General features: G+C 42.3%; 2 protein-coding genes across 7 annotated transcripts in view; both read left to right on the top strand.

The window, feature by feature from the left end:
- The first annotated feature begins 645 nt into the window (after positions 1-645).
- The window catches only part of SEPTIN11 (septin 11), an 88,333-nt gene continuing 69,936 nt past the window's right edge, over positions 646-19,042 (top strand). For 5 of the 6 annotated variants that reach the window (XM_019466851.2, XM_019466822.2, XM_019466843.2 and 2 more), the window contains exon 1: positions 647-841. In XM_019466851.2, coding sequence (XP_019322396.1) covers positions 815-841 — 27 coding nt within the window. In that variant the 5' untranslated portion in view covers positions 647-814. Of the gene's footprint in view, positions 842-19,042 lie in introns of all 6 variants that reach the window. The other variant, XM_019466826.2, reaches the window with a different exon arrangement.
- On the top strand, positions 5,253-6,475 carry LOC109277290 (mitochondrial import receptor subunit TOM5 homolog). Its single transcript, XM_053901471.1, has one exon. It carries the CDS (start codon positions 5,966-5,968, stop codon positions 6,152-6,154), a length of 189 nt encoding a protein of 62 aa, XP_053757446.1. The 5' UTR covers positions 5,253-5,965; the 3' UTR covers positions 6,155-6,475.

The following is a 19,042-nucleotide window of genomic DNA, read 5'->3' as shown; positions in this document are numbered from 1 at the left end:
CAGCCGCAACCGCTATGGCCTCTTCCTCTCCATGTGATCCCCTACCCAGCCGCGCGCTTTAGGGACAGCTTCCAGCCTTTTAGTCTCTCCCTTATGAAAAGAATTGTGGAGGGGCAACGCTTCCTCGTGGGGGTCTGCCCAGCCCCACCTCGGTCGCCCACCGCTCTCTCTCTCCCAGGTTGGCCCGCAGCCCTTCCAAGCCGGTTCCTCCGGGTGGAGCGTGCTTGCCCTGGGCTAACTGGCCGCGAGACGCTGTCCCCGCAGACCCGTCTAGCCCCAGTGTCCCTTCACCTTCTCCGCAGCCTCTCCTGCTTGGTGAAGCGCGTGGCGGAACCCGAGGCTAGGACCTCCGCGCCCAGGATTTTACTCGGACTCCAGCACGTGGTGGAGCGGGGGGGTGGCGGCCAGAGTACAGGCTGCGGGAGTCTCGGTGGCACTGGAGAGGGTCGTTTCGGGGCCCACGGCTACCTTCGCTGAGGGCGAGTCCTGCGGCCTGAGCCCGCTGACCCCGGCTGGAGGCCCGCACGCCATCCCCCCTCCCACCGCCTCAGCCCCGGCGCGCAGACTCACACCCCTTCCCGGGGAAGCAAATGGTCCCTTCCAGGCGGGTGGCCATGTTGCTCTAATAAAGCGGGAGGGGCGGCGGCGTGGGGGGAGCAGATGCCGCTGGCTTCGAGCGGGAGCCGGGTGTTGGCAGAGCGCAGCCGCGAGGGAGGCGCGGGGGAGGCGAGCCGGAGCCCGAGCCCGAGCGGGAGCAGCAGCCAGTGTTGGCGGAGAGCACCCGGGCGCAGCTGGAGTCGGAGCCGCAGCCGCGATGGCCGTGGCCGTGGGGAGACCGTCTGTGAGTGCTGGGGCCTCACCACCCTTGCCCGCGGCTCTCCCGGCACTGGGTGGTCCCCGCTTTCAGGCGGGTGCCGGGGGGGAATACCGGGGCCCGGGCGGGGGCTCCGGATGGTGGCGGCTGTGGGTGTGTGCGTGAGATTGGGCGCGCGTCTGGAGCTGAGGGGAGGGCTAGGAGACTAGAGGCTGGGCTACTACGTGATGCAACAGTGTATCGCCTCATCGCGCCCGGGTTCCCGAGATGTGGGAGAGAAAGGACCCCTTCCCTCTTTTCCCTTTAAAAGGTTTCTTTCAGGCACGGTATTTCTCGGCTGCCTCCCTCTCGGCGTGCACACCTTTTCTCTCGTGACAGTCGAGAGAGGCACCGAGTGCGGGGGTTTCCTCCTGACTCCCCCTCGCCGAGGGGCGACCAGGGCATGGGAATTGTTCCCCGAAGCGCGCTGTCACACGGCCGTAGAAGCGGGTCAGAAATGGAAGGCTGGGATTTCCGTGGTGGCTTCCCCATCGTGAGAGCCGGGACACCCCCAGGCACCCACCCAGCTGACCTGGCCCTGCCCAGGATGTGGACAAAAGCCCTAGCTACACACACAAAGTTTTCACAAGGCCCCCTTGTCGTGGTGGGTGGAAGTATTAAATGCTCCGAGGTTAGAAGACCGGGGGCGGCGAACCGAGGAGGCGCGGACGCGAGGAAGAGGAAGGTTAGGGCGGGCGAGTGGAGAACCCGGTGCCCCGCGGCTCGGGGCGAGCGAAGGACCGAGGGTGCGCTCCCGCCCCAAATTCACGAGCCGGGCAGGGGCAGCGCCTGGTGGGGTGCAAGACTCAGCTCGCGATTCAGAGCCGGACTTTGAGGGTGCGGTCTCAGTCGGTGCTCCGCATCCTAGGGTGAAAGGCGGAGGGGGGTGGGGGGGAGGGACGGCGGCGGCCCTTCCTTTTTTATTGAAAGGAGCAGAGCCGGGTGGGAAAGGCGGAGTCCTCCTTCCTTCTCTTTCCCCATTTCTTTGTCGATGTTCGAAGTCCACTTTCGCACCACCGGTTTTGGGGCGCGCCTCGAGCGAGGTTTTTCCCGCTCTACCTCCTTCCTTTTCTCCTCTCCCTCCCACAACTGTGTGGCCGCAGGTGGTGGCTTGAGAGGTCTTGTGGTTCCACACGAAAGACTTACAGGCGTACTGGAAGCTCCGAAGCCCCAGGAATGCAAGGCTGTGCTCGGACTCCAAGCTCTTCCTCGAACTCCTCTCCAGATACACGCGCCTTTTGCTGCCCCCGCCCCCACCCCGCCCCGGGAACTTCGCGGGGTCCTTCTGCGTGCTTTAACTCGGTTTGGTGGTTTGGCTGCAGGCATGTTTTCAAAGACGTTCTCCACTGTCACAATGTGCTGTGGTCCTATTGAAGTGTAACTGGGTTTTTTGGGCATTTTATACTCTAATATTTAATGACCTGACGCTTAAGAATCAGGTTTCCTCTTGCACACAAATTGTGCCCTTGATAATTAGTGGTCCTGGATTATTGTTACTGAGGGAATTTACATAGTCTCTGTGCTAATCCCTTTATTTTTCTGGTGGGGGAAATTGAGGTACAGAGAGGTCAAGTTTATCTGGTTAAATTACTCCCTTCTCTCTCACCGTCCCCACACTGTACTTATTTCCAGGGCACATATTTCCATAACTAAAATAACTGATAACTGCTTGAGATAATTGGAGAGTGTCTAGGAATGCAAATTTGGGGGGGGGGGGTGTTCAGTAACACCTATTGCTGGTGCATTCTTGAGGCTTGGGGGAGGTGGAAGAAATAATTTGCTGCACATTTTCTATAAATTAGTTAGTTCATATATGTCAGTTAAATAGGAACAGTATGTGGATTTGAGATTTAGTTGTGTGGCCATAATCATATCCAACACCAGGTCTGCCAACCAGATGTGAGCTTAATCCCACAGAATTCTTCTCTAAGACCTCTTATTCAAATAATAGAGGAGATTCCAAAAAGAGTATGTGTACAGAGGAGGTAACTGCTTTCTCTGCACATTCCCCGTTGTCACTGGAATTAAGATTAAATTGCAGTTTAAAAACAGAAGACTTTTTTTTTTTTTTTTTTTGGACTGAGCCGTGGTCTGGGTGATCAAAAGTTGACTACAAAGTTGAAAAGTCTTTTCATACATTTCCAACGAATTGTTGACTTGTTTTACTTTGTTCATTCAGTTCTTGCCTTAAGTGTGGTGCCTATAGTCGTACCTTCAAAACAACCCTCGTGAATACATATTTATCCAAATCCAGCTCCAAGGGATCAACACTACATCCTTCATCTTAGAATTCTCTGCCCCTCCTGTTCCTTTATCTATTCTCTGATTTGAACAAATGAAAGGAAGGGTGTGTTGAGAGAAAAGAACCACTCCAAAGTTGATCTATGTATGAATGGAGTTTCCCTAGTTACTCCTTTAGAATTTAGACTTTTTTAAAAAGTTGTTTAGGGAAACATGAATAGATCTCCTTTCCCTACAAACTGCCTCTCCCATCCAGATTGAAGGAAAGTTCAGTTAGAATAATTTGCTCTCAATGTTAGGCATTCTTGAACTTGAATGTCTTTGTGTGATATCCTAGGTAAATATGAGATTTTACTGGGGAAAAACCTTGTATGTCAGATGCAGTATTTTCTGTCTTATGAATTGGTTATATTCAGTTATAACCATTTAAACCTTAAGGCTGAATTAAGATGTTTCTTAAGTTGATTTGTTGGCTGGAAAACAAAAGTTTGAGTTTAGTGTGATACTGTTTATTTTTGTTCTAATCTCAACCCCTAGTGTCTCCATTTTCTCTTGGATGGTGTTGCTGCTTGGCTCTGAGAAGACCCTAAAGCACATCTGTTTCAGAATATAACTAATGATTAACGAGAGCATTTCTCCCTTAGGGATGTGTCCACATTTTGGGTGAGTTAGTATTTTTGCATCCAAGTCCCAGGACAGCTATTATCTTTCTTTTAAACAGAACATGGTAATTTACTCTACTTGGGAATCAGGCTTTATGTAGCTGATCCACTCTCTCTTAAGGTGTGGTGTTCAAGTTATATAGCCTAGGAGTTGAAAGGAACTTTAAGAGATTATTCAGTTCAGCCTTCTTCCCAATGCAAAAATATTTCTTACTTTATCCCTAACAGATGGTATGTATTTAAACTTTTGCAGCGATGGAGATTTCGCATGATATCCTTCAAGAAACCTATTTAATTATTCTTTTATCTGTGGAGCCAAAAGAAATGGAAAAACCAAGTTCATTCACTCATTTAAAAGTATTTACCGAGTACCTCCTATGTGCCAGGTACTGTTCTGGGAGCCAGGGTTACATCAGTGGACAAGAGAGACCTTCTCTTTTTACCTGGAGCTTTTATTTCTGAGAGATTTAGTGTCTATGCGTAGTGAAGTGATGAACTTCAGTGAGTATGGAGTATGTAAGCCATTTAGGGAGAAAGGAAATTATGTGCCTGTTGCTGACTCAACACTTATGATGCAGGTAAAGATCTTGTCTGGGAATCATTAGAGATGGTTCCTGAAGATATGGTCTGTTTTCAGCAGGAGGAGGGTGAGGACTGACAGTGAAACGTTATTTTCCCGTGTTACAAAATTGCCATTTCTAAGACTTGATGCTGTGGTCCTTGCATGAGGGATTCTGGCTCTTTTGTACCTGGCAAAAGCTTAATGGAGCTGAAAAAGGTCTTCGGGATGGCTATCTAAATGATAAAGGGACTGTCATCTAGGGGGAGGTCTTTAAAAATTAAAATTCTGTCAGTGGTATAAATTATACACACTGAGACTCTATAAGCAATTATTAAGGAATGCTGGAAGTGTTTGAGGTGTAGTAATCTGTCCTTTTCAAATCTTTGAAAGCTATAGTTTTTTTTTTTTTATATGCTTTAAAATATCTTCCTTAAAAATGAAGTGTTTACATTGCAATGAAAAACAGACTCGTGGAAATCGACTAAAAGAACAAAACTACCCATACCCCACCATCCTGATGTAAGAGTTATTAGATTGTTAGCACGTTTTCATCAACTTTGTGAGATTTACACAAGTAAGCTTAACCCATCTAAAAACTGTGACTTAGAAACCAAACTGTGTGTCTGCTAGACCCTGTCTTTTTGGACACCCATATAATTGACACCAATGCTTAGTGCTTTCAAAGGGGCCACCCTCTGTCTGTGTCCAGACAAAGGAGCGAATGATTTGGATGTCCTACTTTGATTGATTGCCAGAAGGCCTAGTATTTATGTCCACTGATGATGCCACAGCTGATAATGATCTTTGGGTTTAGACTTCCTGTGGGGCAGGGTATAGAGTTTTCTAAGCCAGTGTTTCTCTTTATAGGACCTTAAACTTGACTGGGGGTGGGGTGGGTATGGGCTGCTCTTGGATTTTATAATTTATTGAAAACTCTTCCATAGTGCTAGCTAGACCTGTCTCAACTGGGGTCAGTGAAGTGAACCATTATTTAAACAAAGACCCAGCAGATCCAAAGCTTCTATCCTGTTCCCTAAGGAGATCTACTTTACAATATAATTGATACCTGCTTTGTGGTTGTTGTTTTTTAAATCCAGATTGACAGAAAACTCCCTCCCAACTAAGCAGTACTGCCTCTGACCCACTCAGGCCTGCTGGCAACCTATCAATGCAACCACTGTGGAACATGAAAACCAATATTTGGGCTGAGGTGATAGAGACAGGCTTCTAAAAATAATTTTGCTGGGTGATATGAAATCAAATTTGTGTCCTCTCAGGGCTGGTCTCAGGTAGAAATCAGGAGTCTTTACCCTCATATGCCAGAACCAAGGCATTAGAGCCACCTTTTTAAGGATCCATGCCACTGAGTGTGAGTGTCTTGCTCAAGTCAAAGGATGCAGGAACTTGACCTATGTGGTTGCATTCTGTCCACCTGCTGAACTGTGACCGTGTGGGATTGAGTGTGATATGTTGTGGGAGGGGCAGGCTGAGATGAAGAGGTTGATCAGGCTTCATGTTCCAAAAAGAATGTCTTTGGTATCCAACAAGCAGAAACTTTGTTCATGCCCCCCCTCCTTTTTTTGCATTTTAAAAATTGTGGTGAAAAAATACATAGCATAAAGCATCAGCCTCTGAAAAGAATAGAGTATGGCAGCTGAAAGCTGGGGAAGCAAAGCCGAGATGTTTCTGATTGAGGGGCTTGTGCCAAAGCTGGACTCTGAGGAGGTGAAAGGGAAGATGCTCAAGGATGTGATCTCCTCCATATGGAACTTCCTCAGCTATGTGGCCCTGCTGCAAGTCACATCTTTTAGCCTAAAGAAATTGGAAAGCATATGAAGATGGGCGTCACATGTGAATGCATGATATGAGGAGCCCAGTTACAATTTCTACTCCTATCTGCAAATGAATAGGCACAGAAAGATGTGAGGGACTCTTTGATTGAATGGATATAAAAATTCTACTTGTTAAGAACAAGTTTGGCTCTGGTAACTGACCTTCATAGCTATAATTTAAAACTACTTGAGAAGTAAAGACATTTTGTAGTGATAGTACACCCATATGCCTGTGACATTCAGCCTGTGTGAATGTTGAAATAATACTAAGTAATGTCAAACTCCATTTTCTAGCAAGTATTAATTATAAGGGAATTATGTCTCCAAAAAATGTGTGTGTGTGTGTGTGTGTGTGTGTGTGTGTGTGTATACACATACTTGTTTTGATAGTTAAGTAACATTACTTTGGGATGAATTTATGATTTTCTTCATAAGTTTTTTCTTATAGAAGTAATACAGATAGCTTAGAAATTGAAAAACAAAACAACCCACAACAACCTAAACACATCAATAGCCATTCTTAGTTTCCTAATCCATCTGCTTCATCAGATATTTCTTTCATACTTTCTCTGAGCAGATGCTGAAGTTATGATGTTGAGTATTTGAGATGCCATCCCTGCTGCTCTCTAAAAATTTCTCTGAAGGATGGGTAAGGAAGCAAAAGGATGAGTAAGGAAAATGAGGTGGAAAAGTGTACTAAGCCAAGGGAATAGCTCCTGCAAAGCTCTGGGTGTGAGACAGCCTTTTGAGGAAATCCACCTATGACGTCACTGTTCAGGGTGGGGTAGAGAAAATAGATGTGAGTCGAGGCAGGTGGGAGGAGACCAGATAATGCAGTGTATTCTTTAAGACACGTGCATATTTTCTACACAGTTTTAAAGATATTTTATATCCTACCCACCCTGTGCCCCAACTTAAGATATCTCAGATTCTTGGAATTGGTTGATAGACCTCGAAAGTCTGCAGAGTATTGAATTCTTCAGGATTCAGTAGAATAGAGGGGAGATGAGAAAGGATAGAGGAGTTGATTCCTTTCATGACCAGATCGCATCCTTAAGAATAGAGGAAGTGAAGACAGAGGAAACACACAAAGAGGAGGAGGGATCCAGTGACAACATCCCCAGCATAGGTCTTCCTCTGTTTAGTCTTCTGTATTGAGGCCTTCCTCAAGATGTAGAACTACAAAGTCTTATTTTCTTAAACATTGAAGCAAGTGAGTCCTAAAGGGTGGAAGAATGGTAGGACCCCTTCTATCTTGGACTACAAGTGTCCAACAGTGTTCTCCATAAAGAATATTAAAAAAAACCATAGGATTGTATGAAAGTAGGAGTAAAGTCTATTAAAAGCTATGGTTTTCTTAAGACTTAACACCTTTTCATTCACTACATCCCTTTGTGTATTGTTTTCATGTCAATATAAGTTTTGTGAGTATCATTAAGGGTGCCCATTACATTTACTCAGACCTACTGTTGAAAGGAAAAGGCTTAACCAAAACCATCTGTGCACAGGAAGCTGTTCAGCATCCTGATTTTTAATTTTTTTTAAAGATGAAAGAAATTGATGACACAAATGGAAAGATATACCATGCTCATGGATTTGAAGAATTAATATTGTGAAAATGTCCATACTACCCAAAGCAATCTATAGATTCAATGCAATCCCTAGGAAAATGCCAATAGTATTTTTCATGGAACTAGAACAGATAATCCTAAAAGTTGTATGGAATCACAAAAGACTTCAAATAGGGCAATCTTGAGAAAGTACAAAGCTGTAGGTATCACAATCCCAGATTTCAAGATACACTTCAAACTTATGGTAATTAAAATAAAAGGTACTGACACAGAAATAGACACATAGATCAATGGAACAGGATAGAGAGCCCAGAAATAAACCCACACTTATGTGGCCAAGTAATCTATTACAAAGGAGGCAAGAATATACAATAGGGTAATGAAAATTTCCTCAATAAATGGTGCTGGGAAAACCAGACAGCTACATGCAAAAGGATGAAACTGGACCATTTTCTTACACTATACACAAAAATAAACTCAAAAGGGATTAAGGACATAAATGTGAGACTTCAAACCATAAAACTCTTTAAAGGAAGTAGTAATCTCTTGGACATTGACCTTAGCAACATTTTTCTAAATATGTCTCTTGAGACAAAGGAAACAAAGCAAAAGTAAACTATTGGGACTATACCAAAATAAAAAGCTTTTGCACAGCAAAGGAAACCATCAGCCAAACTAAAAGGCAACCTACTGAATGGCATGAGATACTTGCAAATGAAATAGCTAATAAGGGGTTAATATCCAAAATATATAAAGAACTTTCACAACTCAACACCCTCCCAAAAAAATCAATTACAAAATGAGAAGAGGACCTGAATAGGCATTTTTCCAAGGAAGACATGCAGATGGCCAACAGACATATGAAAAGATGCTCAACATCATTAATCATAAGGAAATGCAAATCAAAACCACAATGAGATATCACCTTACACCTGTCAGTACCAAAACAATAAGAAATAACAAGTGTTAGCAAGGATATAGAGAAAACGGAACCTTCATGCACTGTTGGTGGGAATGTAATCGGTGCAACCATTGTGGAAAACAGTATGGAGGTTCCTCAAAAAATTAAAAATAGAAATACTATATGATCCTGTAATTCCACTATTGGGTATTTACCTAAAGAAAATACAGACAGTACTTCAAAAAGATACATGCACCTTTATGTTATTGCAGTAGCCAAGATATGGAAACAACCTAAGTATCCATTGATAAATGGATAAAGAAGTTGTGTGTGTGTGTGTGTACACACACACAATGGAGTATTACTCAGCCATAAAAAAGATCTTGCTATTTGTGACAACATGGATGGACCTAGAGGGTATTATGCTAAGTGAAATAAGTCAGAGAAAGATAATACTATATGATTTCACTTAGGTGGAATCTTAAAAACAAGGTGAATGAACAAACAAGATGCCAAACATAATCATAAATACAGAGAACAAACTGATGGTTGCCAGAGGGGAAGGGGTTGGGGGATGAGCAAAATAGGTGAAGGAGATGAAGAGAATACAAACTTCCAGTTATAGAGTGAATGGGTCACAGGAATGAGACTTTCGGCATGGGGTATATAGCCAATAATATTGTAATGGTGTTGTGTGGTGACAGATGGTAATTGCACTTATGGTGAGCATAGCTTAATGTATGGAGTTGTTGAATCACTATGTTGTGCACCTGAAACTAATGTAGCATTGTATATTAACTATAGTTAATTTAAAAAAAAAAACAAAAACCTCTGTGCACAGCAAGCCTTCTTGGCATCTTGATTTTTAAATTTTATTTGAATTGTCAAGATAATTATCTCACTTTATCCTTACAAAATTCCCAAGAAGTAACATAGACAAGGAAACTGAGGAACAAAGAAACTAACACCTAATGTGTACAGCCAGTTACTGGGAGCACTAGGCTTTAGAACCAAGGTTCTTAGACCAATATACATATAGACCTACAATTTGTGTCGGTCTGTTAGACTAACTTATGCTACAATTTGTGTCGGTCTGTTAGACTGACGTATGCTGAAGTAACGCATTTGTCCCAAATTTTGGTGGCTTACACAACAAAGGTTTATTTCTTAACCACAATCTTTGATTCATCCTCTGAGATCTCCATGCTGTTCTGACCCCAGGATCCAGGTCCTCTATCTGGACCTTGCCAGTCCGGTGGCAGAGGAAAAAGATAAACTGACCCCTGAACTATCAAGCTCTTACCATGGGTCACTTCTACATGAATTTCATTGGCTAAATTTTCACTCCTAAATTCAGCAAGATGGTGATGGATAATCCTTCTGCAAAGAGTGGCTCTGCCAGTCAATTGACCAAGACTTGAGGGCCCTGGAATGAGGATTTAATTCCCCATCCTGGGCTGGGGTGGGGGTGATTATTTTGAATAGTAACAGTTCACCATACTGTCCTAGTCAGGGAATCTACAATGGAGCCAAGGGTCCTAGTCAGGGAATCTGCTACGGAGCCAAGGGTCCTCATTATTTTCGAAAAGTCTTTCCCAGTCTGTAATGATTTTTCCCACTCTCTGTCCTGTTCTGATTCTAGTTGGACATGGTAGAATGCTGAGGAATAGTGTGTGTGTGTGTGTGTGTGTGTGTGTGTGTGTGTGTGTGTGTGTGTTAAGCAGCCAGAATGAGTTGAAGGCAGAGGATGTGATTATTCCTATTGTTCACTCACCGTGAGTTTGCAGTAGCATCCTAACTAAGTAAGGGATGGGTGGTGACCTTCTGAAAGACCTTCTGTGCTGTTCTCTGGTGGCCCCAACTCTGGGACTGTACTCTCTGGGAAATGGTTTTGAGGCCATTAGGACTTCCAGCTGCTTGACAGAATTATTTCCCTTGGGATGCTTCCAAATCTGTCCTTTCCCAGCCCATCTGTTCCTAAATGCAGATGCATCAGATGGCACCCTTCTCTTTCTTGCTTTGTTTTCTCTCACTGAGAGGCAGTAGTACTATATCACATTTGGATTATGAACATAGGCTCTACAGTCAGACTGCTTGGGTTCTAGGGTATCGGCTCTGCCATTTAACCATCTCTGTGATCTTAGGCAAGTTACATACCTTGTGTACATCTCATGCGTCAGCTATAAAATAATAATGGTACCTTCCTCAAAGATTTGTAGGATTAAATAAGTTAAGACATACAAAGTGCTTTCAGTGATGTGTGAAACATTCATCCTCAATAAAAAGGAAATAAATATGGAACTAATAATGACTTTATACCAAAGACTGGGCTCCAGCCAGAACTGCCAACCCACCGCACCCCACCCCAGCAGGAAGTGAGCATTTGCCCCTTCTCTCACACACCTAAAATGCAGTCTTCCCTTTTTCTAATCAGAGCACACCTCTGAGGCATAGATCCAATATACTGTCTGCTCGAAACCTTGACTCGCCATCCAAGTTTTGGTAATTTTTCTGTCTCTGAATTCCTGCAGCAGTGATTGCCTGCAATGCTCGTGTGTCACCTTTATGGTGTTCTGGAGTCTCCACCCCAACCCTCACCACTCCTTTCTTCAAGACCCTATTTAAAATAAATAGGAATGGGGCACCTGGGTGGCTCGGTTGGGCATCTGACTTCAGCTCAGGTCATGATCTCGTGGTTTGTGGGTTGAGGCCCTGTGTCCAGCTCTAGGCTGACAGCTCAGAGCCTGGAGCCTGTTTTGGATTCTGTGTCTCCCTCTCTTTCTGCTTCTAGCATGGTTGTGTTCTCTTTCTCTCAAAAATAAATAAACATACATACATACATACATACATACATAAACAGGAATGATCAAATATAGCTGTGAATGTTTTTAAAAAAAAATCTCTCAGGGGTGCCTGGGTGGCTCAGTCAGTGGAGCACCTAACTTTAGCTCATGTCATGATCTCCTGGTTGGTGGGTTAGAGCCCAATGTGGGGGCTCTGTGCTGTCAGCTCAGAGCCTGGAGCCATGATTCAGATTCTGTGTCTCCCTCTCCTTTTGCTCCTCCTCCACTCACTCTCTGTCTCTGTCTCTGTCTCTGAAAAATAAACATTAAAACATTAAAAAAAAAAAATAAATCTCTCATTACCACAAACATATGTTCTGCTAACCTTGACCACATTCATGTATTCTTAGCCTTACTTCCAGATTTGCAGGGAGAGACTGTGTTGTGCACCCCCCCCCCCCCACCTTCCCCCCTGGTTAATAAACATGTGACTGAATGAACAAAATTGATCCTTTGGATAAGACTTGTGCCAGCCTGCTTCCTCTCAGTCCACCTTTATGTAATTCATGCTGTTGCTGTGTGCGTTTCAGGCAGGTGTAGACCTCATATCTATAGCTTTCTCCCCCAGGCTTCTCTGCTGTAGCCACCTGGGCTCTGCTTCACTATTTTGACCTATGTACACATCTGGCTGTCCAAGGGCGTTTCCATCCCATGGGCCAACACTTGCCTGATGGGAGATGGAATCTGGTGGACAAATACTTCTCTCTTTTGTCACTAACTTTGGACAATTCTGAGGCACAATATATATGGCTCCTCAGAGGGTCCCACATGGGCCCTAGCCTCAGCCCACAGTGTGATTAGCTCCATATACATATGTTTAGGATGACTGTGCCTCCTTCTCTGTTTCATACTTCTCGGTCCCCACTCCTGTTCCTTTGGATCATTTCCCCAAAGAGCTTTATATGTGCAAGCCCTAGTCTCAGGCCTCTGCATTTTGATGAAAACACCTTGTTTCCTGGTTTGGGACTCTTGTACCTTATGCAAATGAGGGAGTGTGAATGTTACTTGGTAACATACCAAATTCCTCTGGAATTAAAAAAAATACGCTGAGAACAAACTGATATTTCTTTAATCAGGGTTTTACTATTTATTGGAGGGAAGACTTCAAACTATTAAGAGCTATGCTCAGAAAAGAAGAAAACTGAATGCATCATCTAATCTTTTCTATAATTTTCATTTCTACTTCATTGGAGAGGAACCCACAGTCTCTCAGGATGGAAGTACTTGTCTCTGAATGTATAGTGCTTACTTTGTTCTGTGATTTCTTTAATGTACCCATTTCAAATCAGTTACATATTTTATAATCTAGAAACTAGATACAGAGTGTATGGGGGAAAATGTTTTTGATACATGAACTGTGAATTTGGGCCAAAGCTTAAAACTGTTTTTGAAAAAGAAATTTTGTGGCCTATACTGCATAGATTGGAAGAATGAGGTAAAAATTTTTGAGGCAACTTCTTGTGAGCTAATGTTCAGCAATTTTATGGGCCCAGATTAACTTAAGTATCTGCCTGAAAGTTCTTCAACTCATCAGAGTTATTCACATCATCTCTTCACTTTGAGCCTATCCCATAGGCAGTTTCTGATAATGTAGGGGACATCCTTGGAAATACCACAAGCCAAACAGATTCATTCTCCAGTTTTCCCCAAATATCTTACCTTTGCTTTCACTCTGAGGTTGGTTTAGACTTTTTTGGGGGTGGGCGATATAGGTCTGTACCTCTGCCTTTTGGAATGACTTGATTGTTTATTATATACTTCTTTGTTTTCAAAGCCTTTTCCAATCCTTTGTTTTTTATTCCAAAATAAAGGGAGTGGGAGGGAAAACTTAAATTGGATACTGAAATGTGTTATTTCTCAAACTAAAACTGGAATTATTTTTCAGATTTTTTTTTTTTTTTGTCTTTAAACATACATTTGGAATGTTGCTAATTTGCACATTGCCTTTGCCATTGAACTCCTTGCACCCACTACAGTGGTGTCCTAATTGAAATTGTACAATTCCACACATTTTTCTTGTTGATTAGCTTTCATTGGGTAAACATTGATCTTTACAGTTTTCTTATGAGGTAGTCTGAGTAGACACTGTTCTTGAACCCAAGCTTTTCAGCTTGAACCCAAGCTTTTCAGCTTTTCAGTCCTTGATGGATCAGGACTCAGACTTGCCATGGTAAATAAGTTAAAGTCTTCTAACTACTGGTTACAGCTTCTTTCCAAATGGAGATACAACCCTAGTCTGCAGAATAATGCTGTCAGAACTTTTTGCAATGATGGAAATGTTCTATTACTGCATTCTCCAGTATGTATTCACTATCCATATGTAGCTATCGAACACTTGAAATGGGGCTGGTGCAACCATAGAATTAGATTTTTTTTATCTTGTTTAATTATAATTAATTTGCATTTAAATTTAAATAGCCACATGTGGCTAGTGGCTACCATGTTGAACAGTGAACTTTACGAGTATTGTCTAGGGGGCACCTGGGGGACTCAGTCTGTTAAGCGTTCAACTTTACTTCAGGTCATGATGTTGTGGTTCATGGGTTTGAGTCCCACGTTGGACTCTATGCTGACAGCTCAGAGCATGGAGACTGCTTCGGATTCTTGTCTCCCTTTCTCTATGCACCTCCCCTGCTTGTGGTCTCTCTCCCTCTCCAAAATAAATAAACATTTAAAAAAATAAAAAATTAAAAAATTTTAAAACAAGGGACGCCTGGGTGGCTCAGTAGTTTAAGCATCTGACTTTCGCTCAGGTCATGATCTCATGGTTCATGAGTTCGAGCCCCGTTATCAGGCTCTGTGCTGACAGCTCAGAGCCTGGAGCCTGCTTCAGATTCTGTCTCCCTCTCTCTCTGCCCCTCCCCCACTCATACTCTGTCTCTTTCTCTCTCTCTCAAAAATAAATAAAGATTAAAAAATTAAAAAAATTTAAAACAAGAAGTATGGTCTAGAAGTATTTATAATCTGATATTTCTTTCTCATATTTTAGAAAACTTTATTAAGAAAAATTCCAAACATTACACAAGAGAGAAGGTATACTCAACCCTTCTATCCTATCACCTAGGCCATTCTTATGTCATCTCTTACCCCTTCTCTTTAACCTCCTCTCTCCTCATCCTGACCCCCCAAATTGTTTGTTTTTTCAAGTTTATTTATTTTGAGAGAGATTGAGCAGGGGAAGGACAGAGAAAGGGAGACAGAGAATCCCAAGCAGGCTCCACACTGTCAGCACGGAGCTCTATGTGAGGCTGGATCTTACAAACCGTGAAATCATGACCGGAGCCCAAATCAAGTCTGATGCTTATCCGACTGAACCACCCAGGCGCCCTTGTTTGTTTTTCAAGGTTTTATTTTTTAAGTAATTTCTATACCCATCTTGGGGCTTCAACATACAAACCTGAGATCAAGAGTCACATGCTGTACCAACTGAGCCAGCCAGGCACCCCAAGTTTGTTTTTTAAAAACTATTATCATTATCATTATTATTATTATTATCATTATTATTGTTATGTAATCTCTACATCCAGCATGGAGCTCAAATTTGTAACCCTGAGATCAGGAGTCATATGCTCTTGCTCCAGCCAGTCAGCGCGCCCCTCCCCTCCCCCCCCCCCCCCCCCCCCCACGCCCCTAGTTATTTTGGAGTAAATCCCAGGCTCAGTCTGATCTCATTTTGTTTTAAGAGCTATGCTGGTGACCTGGGGGTAGGAGGAACATGGCATCAGGAAGAGGTATTCAGGGATCTTCAAAGTGAATTTGTGATTTAAAACAAAAGACAAAAAAAATTTCAAGTGTATGGATGGTAAAAGTTATAGTTTGTCAAAGATAGGTACTGAGTATATAGATGAGTGATATTCTCTGTAGTTGAGATATTTCATCATCACCATCATTGTAATGAATGGCCAGGCATGAGTGCATAGATGGAACAGTTACTGCCCCAAGCTTGGTTACATGTGCTTTTCTTGAGCTTCGGGTTCATGGATAATTTAATCATTTAAACATTCATACGGAGTGTTTATCATGGAACCTTATTGAATGCCAACAGTGCTATAGAGTCATAGGATTTTTAAAGGTGGAAAGCAAGCTGAGGATCATTTGGCTTTAGCCCAATCTCCTCAGAATGTTTATTTCCAGAGAGGAGTAGCTTGTTCTGAGCTCCCTTTGAGTGGCCCAGCACTTGGTCTGTCACCCTGGCCTGATCAGCTGACTGGCTGAGGTAAAACTGTAGCATTAAGTTATGCTTACCTACTTTTTAAAACGGCAGACTCTTAGGGCCTCTTTTAGAGCAGACATGTTTTTTCTAAGTCTATTTGAGGTATTATAGATACTCTTTTGGAGAGAAATGTTTGTGTCAATAACAAAATTTTCTCTTATGGGTTGAGAATTTATGCCTGTTACTGGTGTATATTATTATAGGAAATGCCTGTTTATTTTCTGTATTTCTGTTTATAAAAGAAACTCTTGTAGCAAGCACATTTTGATCATGTGGACACATTGAAGGAAATAATGCTTGCATCATTGATATTTAAAAGTGCTTTTTTTCCTTCACAACGTAAAGCAAGAATTGTTACTGTGCTTTTGTAGTTGAATTTAGGAGCTAATAATAATTTTCTTCCTTATGATATTGTGCAGAATATGTATATTCTAAATTTGGAACTTAGGATTTAAGAGGAAGAATTTGTGATGGTAAAGGATCTTGTATCATCAGAAATGTGCCCAGGCCTTGGCTCAGCTGTTTTATTGATGGAAAAAGATGATATGTTTCAGAATAAGAGCTATTAAAAATTTCAGCAACATTCTGAACAACTGCAAGCTTACTGTTGCAACAGGATGCCATTCCTTTTCCATAGTTAACTCTCCAGGAGTTGTTCCCTGAGCTTCTGTTAACCACATTCCTGGGAGAGAGGGAAGAGCTATGTCTAATCTCAGCATCTACATTGCAGCTTTGTCCAGTTTGCTTTTATTGCATAGTTCCTGGAGAAAGCGAATAGTTGGTTAATACCCTATGTGTTGATGTTACTGTGACTCAGGATTTATGCCATTTTTTTGCAAATACTCCAGTGAAATGGGTTTTCTTATCTCTACTGTCCTTTTCATGCAGGGTAAAAACAAGTAACTAGTAAGGCTTGTAAAATGACCATGACCTGATTGGGAAATACAGCAACTATTTTCAGCAAAGAGGGTGAAATATTAGTATGAGTAGCAGATTTTTCTTATTATATTAAGTTCACAGATTTAGAAAAAAACCAAAATTTAAACCCAGCAATAACGCATCTTGAAAAAGAAAATAAATTCATGTAATCTAGGTCTCAATTAATGCTTACACTTTATTACAGTTAGAAAAGTGCTGAACTTGATGTAGCCATCACATTAATAAAAAATAGAAGTTTGCCTTATGTATTCTCTTTAAAATAGTTAATGAACAGTGGTTTATCACAGCTTTGATAGGCCTCAGTTTGGTTCTGGATTGAATTATTTATGGCATGGTAAAATAGTAAGGGAGAGATATAAATAAACCATTTTTGACCAGCTTCATTATTTGGCCTATTGATGAGAGGAAAAAAAAGTACCGAAAAGGACAACCCTCAGATTCTTCAGTTAAATGTTGTAAATGGGCCACCTCTTAGCTCTACCTGGCCAAATGAGGACCTCAGTGGTACCATAGTTTTCAGTTTTTCAAGAGAACACGGACATTTAGAGTTCGAGGTGAAATTTCCCCATCTGAAAATTTTGGCAGTTAAGTCAAATATTTTTAAAATACTGTGTGGGCCACATAAACATGTTCGTGGGCTGAGACTGCCAGTCAGCAATCTGATTTCCATTGAAGATACTTCATTTATATTTTCTTGTATTTGAATAAAGAAGCCATTAACTTTTGGGGGGGGTGTCTTTTTAAATGCTTTCAGATTTGAATAAGTAAAGCATTTTTTCTAGAAAATGTGCTTGTTTTTAAAACAGAAGTGAAGCAATTACTTGAAGGCAGTAAGGAAAATGGTTTCCTTAACAGGGTATCTCCTAACAGGTTTGAGCTGTAGGAGATCAGATTGGGAGAAGCAGGACCTCGTACAGTGTGTCTAGGGCCCACAACGAGAGAGCAGTGGGGACTCTTGAGTGTTGGTGTCCAGTGCCAACGTCCCTCTGCAAAAACGTGTGCTATATATAGTGAACGGGGTTGGATTTTTTTTCTTTTTGGTTTAGGTCCAATGACAGTTAATGGCTGTTCCTTACAGGCTGTGAAATTATTTATGAGTTTGGCAGTAGGATGATGTGAAATGCAAGTGGAGATAGGTAGAATAGGGTCTGTTACCAAATCCCAATAAATTGTTAGCGCTGGAGCGAGGACAGACTTCAGAGGTCACCCAATCCAGGGACTTCCTTTGAGATGAGGAAACTGAGGCCTGGGGAGTTGGGCTGAGGCTGAAAGTTCTCATTAACTCTTTCCTGTCCAGCAGGAACCCAACCTTTCCTTTCTTTTCCTCTCTTCTTCTTCCTGCCTATAGGAAAATGTGTCTTCCAGGATTTATTTGTGGCAATTGGACAGTCTTTCAGAAAAACAAAGAAGTCAGGTGTTTAGTAAACAGAATAGGTAGAAAAGATCTTCCTAGGCTGTTGATTTAGTTTGTCCTTGTTAGAACTTTTTTTTTTTTTTTTTTTTTTTTTTTTTTTAACAGAGTGAAACAGTGAGTGTGTGCCAGTTGGGGTGGGGCAGAGAGAGGGAGAGAGAGAATCCCAAGCAGGCTCTACACTGACAGACACCAACAGGGGGCTTGATCTCTGGAACCGTGAGATCATGACGTGAGCCAAAATCAAGAGTCAGACACTTAACTGCCTGAGCCACCCAGGCGCCCCAAAACATTTTTATTGTTAAAATTTCTGGTGCCGTTTTTGTGTCAGTTTTCGTACGCTTCTTTCCAAAAGCCTACCTTTCCATACTATTTTTAGAAAGCAAAAACCAGTTAGGTACTCAACAGGAAAATGTGGCAATTTATTACCTTTCTGCAGTTTCCTAGTGTTGGGTTGAACCACATGAAATAGTTGATTTCAGTTGTTTCAACTACAAAAATGGTAGTGTCATATGCTTCAAGACAGTAGCTTGAGCAAAAGGGTGATGAGTATTGGGGTAGCTTCCTGTTCTTCTAAAGGCATGGTTGACATTTTACATGGTCATCGACCATTCAGCCCTTCTCATGTTACCCTGCTCAAACATTGTTATACTAGAGCATTTGTTTTTTACGGAGAAATATGGTATTGAAAGCTCTGTGTGCATATGTGGAACAGTCTTTCCCCCACGTGCTATGTTTGGCTTGAAAAGCCTCCCTTCGCCTTGAAGAAAAGACAACCAAGCCAAAGTCAGATGCTGGATTTGTTTCTGATTTTTCAGGCCAACAGAAGTCAGTTGAAATGAGAATGATTTTCATTTTGTCTTGGTCAACAGCACAATACTTTGGTATGCAGTTATATTAATATTACACCCCGAGTTGGGGATCTGAGACTCTTGAAAACATTGCCCTGTTACTGAAATTGAAGCCTAATTGTGATTTGGTGGTGGAGGAGTCAGGGGAGCAAATGGACCCACA

The sequence above is a fragment of the Panthera pardus genome, unplaced genomic scaffold, assembly GCF_024362965.1.
Source record: "Panthera pardus isolate Hobbes unplaced genomic scaffold, ASM2436296v1 HiC_scaffold_13, whole genome shotgun sequence".
Taxonomy (NCBI): Eukaryota; Metazoa; Chordata; class Mammalia; order Carnivora; family Felidae; genus Panthera; species Panthera pardus.
This window is presented reverse-complemented; position numbering and strand designations above follow the sequence as displayed.